General features: G+C 36.1%; 1 protein-coding gene across 2 annotated transcripts in view; it reads right to left on the bottom strand.

Annotated features, from left to right (window-relative positions):
• Positions 1 to 2,132: 2,132 nt before the first annotated feature.
• anos1a (anosmin 1a) overlaps positions 2,133 to 6,000 on the bottom strand; it is a 28,134-nt gene continuing 24,266 nt past the window's right edge. Inside the window, exons 13-14 of one of the 2 annotated variants that reach the window (XM_079811576.1) lie at positions 3,441 to 3,585; positions 2,133 to 3,143 (exon numbers count right to left, since the gene is read on the bottom strand). In XM_079811576.1, coding sequence (XP_079667702.1) covers positions 3,094 to 3,143; positions 3,441 to 3,585 — 195 coding nt within the window. In that variant the 3' untranslated portion in view covers positions 2,133 to 3,093. The remainder of the gene's footprint in view (positions 3,144 to 3,440; positions 3,586 to 6,000) is intronic. The other variant, XM_079811575.1, reaches the window with a different exon arrangement.

Raw genomic sequence — 6,000 nt, 5'->3', positions numbered from 1 at the left:
GGGCCATTTCATTCTCTAATGTTCTCACTGCGCTCCAGATGCAACATGCAGAGCTCCATCGATTTATTCAGACGGCCTTTATATCAGTCATACTAACATTAGGCCTGGATTCAAACAACTAGCAATATTTTCTACTTAACTGAATCCATTGAGGCGTCATTGACAAGAGAATGATTTCTTTAAACAATGAGGTGGATACTGATGTGCCTCATTATCTGACTAAACAACAACTTTTCAGACACTCCTTCAGGGAGTTCAGTCAGATAATATACACATTTAATTTTCTTATAAAGAACTATTTAACGTCTAACCATAAACATGTCAACGTCTCATCTTAAACCAGGCACACACACATACACACATATGACATGCAAGGTACTACTACATATGGAAGTCATACCCCACCATCCAAACAAGCCACATGTAATATCCATCATATGATATAGCCTGATGCTGTGTAAATCCCTGCTGAAACAACTTAGACCAATACGAATTTCCATGCTGGTCAAGACTGGCCTAATGGTAAAGCTGGTTATACCATCTACTTTTATGGTAAACCTGGGCATCTCATGTCAGCGACAATCTAAACACATTATAGGCTAAGAACAGTTACAGTAGTTCCTGTTCTCAAATTTGATTGGCTGAGAAGTGTTCCAAGAGTGCTAATAATTAGTACAAAACCCCCAAGACTTTTAAACATTTGTTCTCTTGTTTTTTGTTGTTGTTTTCTTTACACTGACACGACTGATTCGTTAATGAGATGTTTAATAATAGTCAGCTTGAAAGTTTTTGGTATCTATCCTAATAACAATGTTGAATTAATAGTATTGAGAACAGGATCTATGACTTCTGGAAGCATCTCTTTCAGTAGCTTTGTCGGTATAGGGTCTAACATACTACATGTTGTTGATTTTGATGATTTAACAAATTTAGACAGTTCTTCCTCCGATCCTATAGCAAAGAATAAATGGATCTATACCACAACGTCTAATGCGATACTGAAGTTAATTGGTGCATGGTTATAATTTTCTCTCTGATAGGATCAATCTTGCAAGTAAAGAAATTCATAACGTCATTACTTCTGTGCTGTTTCGAAGCGTTCAAACTTATTTCTCATTAATTTAGCCACTGTATCAAATAAATACCTTGAGTTGTATTTGTTTTCTTCTAAGAAAGTCGAAAAGTAAAAAAGATCATACAGTTTGTAAGGACTTTCTGAATGCAGTAATGCTGTCCTTCCACTTAATGCAAAATAGCTCTAGAGTGTCCTAAATGATACATTTGAATAACGCACTTAAATAAACTTATTTTTTTAGTAAAGGAATACAGGGCAATAACAGACCTGCTCGTTTGATACTGCTTAAACATTTACTGGTGGTGCATTGTAGTATGTGAAATCCGCAATATATGGTAGGCTAGTGAATGTACAAAATTGCATACAATCTCATTGAGGAGCAACACAAATTAATATTGTTGTCTCCTGCACTTGTTGTCTCCTGTCTTATTGCTTAGACATTTCGTGAAGAGGTAATGACAACAAGGCAAATCAATATTCCATATAACAAACAGAACACACACACATTTCTGTTGTGACATAAGGGCCAGATGTGGACTTGAATTCTAATCAAATTGACCACAGAGCTACAAGGGTAGAGTTGCCTGCATGCATATGTGTATGTTTGAGTAACCACGCACTTATCCCTTGAGTTTAGGGCTTTATGAATGCTTTGTTTTCACACATACACTGAACCACAACAGAAATAGAAGCAGAACACAATGTAGCAGCATCAACAGAACATCTCATTACTCTTAATCTGGATTTTTTTTTTTTTTTTTTCAAAGTAGTGTGTACATTTGCATCGAAATGAAAAATAAACACAGTTATATAAGTATATTGTTATTGTCAAGGGGTGGAAAGGTTCCTTGCCTTGACTGTTTTGTAGTGTTTTAGTTGTAAAATGGCATGGGCATGAAATGTATGTGTATATTTATATCGATTTTTTTGTGCATTTTAAATATAGATTACTTGAGTGAATGTTGCTTGTGTGGCATGATAGATTTAGATAACACAGTTGATTCCCATTTCATTTCCTATTCACTCTGGTAGCATTGTTACAAAACACACAACCAGTATGGTAAAGGGAAACAAGGTTTAACATCTTTATTCATATAAAATATGTACATTAATATTCATTATCCATGGGAATTTACAAATATATTTATACAAAATCTCCTTGCAAGGGTTTGTCAGTTTGTGAATGATGCTGGGGGAACCCGCACACACACATACACACATTCATGCACTCACACGCAGTTACAAATCCACATAACACATTTGTATTGCATACATAAATAAATAAAAAACATACATTATATACAGGAATTACATGACTGCAAACAAATATCTCTACAGCATATTGAGCACGCACCACACAACACCCTCATAAAATTACATGGCATTTTCCTTTTAAAGAGCTGGATTACTTTTCATTGATTCCTCATTTGTTGCTATTGACACAATGGGGATACAAACAGTAAAATTCCATGCTTAACGAACACATGCAAAACCACAAACAGTTGTATTGAGTCAGGCTTATTTACAAGTTAACCAAATTAGTCATCATGCAATATTGGATTAAAGAGGCTCCATTTGCAGCGCTTAGGTGAGTGTAACCAGAAAGTCTTTTTTTTTTTCTTTTTTTTTTGGGAGGGTGTAATTCAAAGCATGTTTTTATAACTGTATGGCATATAACCACAGTTACAGTTTAACATATTTTTTTCTTCCGTATTTTCACTTGCATTGTTTTTATCCTATGGCTTTTGCTATTGATGCCCAAGTCTTTGTTGCAAATTCAATACTAATTAGTTTGTGGAAGCCAATCCCCCCCACAGGAAATTACTGGGTCTTTAAATATCATAACGTCAATCACAATTTGATCTTCAGATTACAGCAGGTTCCAATGATGAGTTATGAGGCAGCTGACTGACTCAGGCTGAAACGCGATTTGCAATTAACTGTTCTTTGGTTCTTCTGATACTCTGTGTTCCTGAGGAGTCAGTTCTGGTCCAGGATGATTCATTGCAGTGTGGTCTTCAGTGCCGTTCTATCACCGACCTTAGATGGTGTTTCTTAATCCTGGGTTCTGCAAAGTTAAATATACACTAGAGTCAGGAGAGGAAAAGCAATTCATCTCAATTACATGATTTATTGGTTGACCTCCACATCAAGAGCTGGGGCAACTTGCACAAGACATTTGACCTCTCATATGCCCCCTGACCTTTTCCTTCCGATGAACAAGAATGTCTTTTCAGCTCTCTCTTATTAAGATTTAAGGGTTGGGCTGCAGTTTTTCTTGCAATAAGTAAGAGCGATTACGCTATTTTTTAAATAGTAAGTGATGTGGTACGAAAATAGTGTAAAGGTTTTTTTAAGATCTTACTGTAGTGCAGGACTGGCCTGCTGTGAGCTGGTGTCTGAAAGGTTCTGGAGGTTGCTGGGCCTTGTCCTCCCGTAGTGATCACCTGCACCTCAAGCCTGTAGAGAGATGCCAACTGAAGACCGGAAACTACCAGGATATTACGCTCCTGTTTGTGAGGAAAGAGAATATTTTTTTTTAGTTAAGCAAGACCATTTGAGTCTGAGAAAGAAATAAAATACAATACATATATGGCTTAGTTATCAAATTTAAGTGTCTAAGTTAATATATGGAAACCAGTTTCACATTTCACTGTCACGTTTAGGTCTTGTTTTGGTTTGTTTCTCATTGTTTCCTGTTCCCTTTGTTCTGTTTTTTCTTGATTACTCCCTGTGTTTATAAGCCCGTCGTTTCCTTTGTTCAGTGTTCGGTCTTGTTTCAGTTCTATGTGGTTTTGCTAAGTAATATTTATCCTTGTGATATCCTAAATGTTCCGTTTGTTTTATTAAAGACGGTTTATTTGTTTATCTCCATCATTATGCATTTACTACAGCAACCACATGTTACAAGAACAGTATGAACTAAGTTTAGAACATAATTAAGTTTAGAATTAAATTCAGTATGAATTCTAGCTGCTGGACCTGCACGCTAGCCCAAAGCAAAACATATCCTGGTCGACCAGGATCCCATGCCAGGAAACATTGCACATGATGATTTAGTCCAGCATTATAATGATAGTCTTCAAACGATCCTTGACACTTGTGCTCCACTGAAAACCAGGACTGTTTCGTTTGTCAACTCGGCACCCTGGTTTACATCTGAACTCCGTCAACTAAAAGTCAAGGGTCGTCGACTTGAACGATTATATGCCAAGACTGGACTTCAAGTTCATAAATGCTGACCACATGCAAGTTTATAAGACTGCGCTTTCTACTGCGAAATCAGATTATATAGTTTAATTTGGTCTGGTGTGGGAAATACAAAATCTCTATGGTTAACACTATTTTAAAGCCACCTGATTGTTCTAACTCTCATATGTACTCTACAGAGTTGTGTGAAGCATTCATGCTCTCTTTTAACAGGAAAATAGAACATATTCATCAGCGATTGGTTCCACCTAACTCTAATTGCAACGTATTTAATTTAAGTCCCATGCCATTTTCGTTATCTTCATTTTCTATTCCAATGGCCGAGGAAATTTGTTCTATTGTTCAAAAATCTAAATCTGTTACGTGCCAACTGGACCCATTACCTACTCATTTGGTTAAAGCTGGTTTACCTTTTCTTTCCTCTTTAATTACAGATATCATACATACTTATTTCTGGTACTGTCCCTACTCCATTTAAAACTGCTGTGATAACACCCATTCTTAAGAAACCCGGGACTTTGGATAATTTTCGTCCCATTTCTAATTTGTCGTTTTTGTCAAAAATTCTTGAAAAAATTGTGGCTCTCCAGCTCCATGAACATCTATCTTCTAATGGTTTATATGAGCGGTTCCAATCAGGGTTCCGTTCTTATCATAGTGTTGAGACTGCACTAGTAAAGATCTCCAATGATCTATTAGCTGCTGATTCTGGTCTTTTATCGATACTTGTACTTCTCGATCTTAGTGCAGCATTTGATACCATTTCTCACACTATACTTTTAAGCAGATTGGAATCTATTGGAATTACTGGTATGGCTTTAAGTTGGTTTTGTTCTTATCTTAAAGACCACTTTCAATTTGTACAACTTAAACAGTTTAAATCAAAACCCACTTATGTTTTATCTGGTGTTCCTCAGGGTTCTGTTTTGGGACCTCTTTTGTTTATCATTTATCTTTTACCAATTGTCACCATTTTCAGGAAATATGGCATCCAATTTCATTGTTATGCTGATGACACCCAGCTTTATCTGTCTTCTAAACCTTCCTCAAAGTTTCCCCCTTCTGCTCTTTTTGAATGCTTAGATGAATTAAAAATTAGTTTTTCAGGTAATTTCCTCAAGCTGAATAATAGTAAAACAGAAATTCTTCTCATTGGGTCAAACATTTAATCGGTTACAATAAATAACTGCTCTGTTCCTCTGTCTAATCAGGTTAAAAGTTTGGGTGTCATCCTTGACAGTACCCTGTATTTTGAAGCCCATTTTAACAGTTCTGCATTCCATCATATTAGGAATATCAATCGTTGCGTCCTGTTCTTTCACTCAAGAGTACTGCTACTCTTGTGCATGCTCTTGTAACATCACAAATTGACTATTGTAATGCCTTGTTTTATGGGCTTCCTTCCAAATCTCTTCATAAATTACAGTTGGTACAAAATGCAGCTGCTCGAGTTATTACCAAAACTTCCATTTCTGAACATATTACTTCTGTTGTACAAAATGTGCACTCTAAGATCGGATTCTGCACTTACACTTGTTCTTCCACGCTCCTCATTTATGGAACTTGCTTCCTGTAGAAGTTTGCAAAAGTCTTCCAGTTTTTAAAACTCGTCTTAAAACTCATTTTGTTTAGGCAGGCTTTTATGTGATTTTAATGTTATTGTGGTAAGTTCTGTATTGTTTTTATTGTTTGATGAAATTGTTTTTTTTTGTGGA

Source organism: Gobio gobio (assembly GCF_949357685.1).
Source record: "Gobio gobio genome assembly, chromosome: 3".
NCBI classification, from domain to species: domain Eukaryota; kingdom Metazoa; phylum Chordata; class Actinopteri; order Cypriniformes; family Gobionidae; genus Gobio; species Gobio gobio.
The sequence above is the reverse complement of the archived record's forward strand: the minus strand, read 5'-3'. Positions and strand labels throughout refer to the sequence as shown.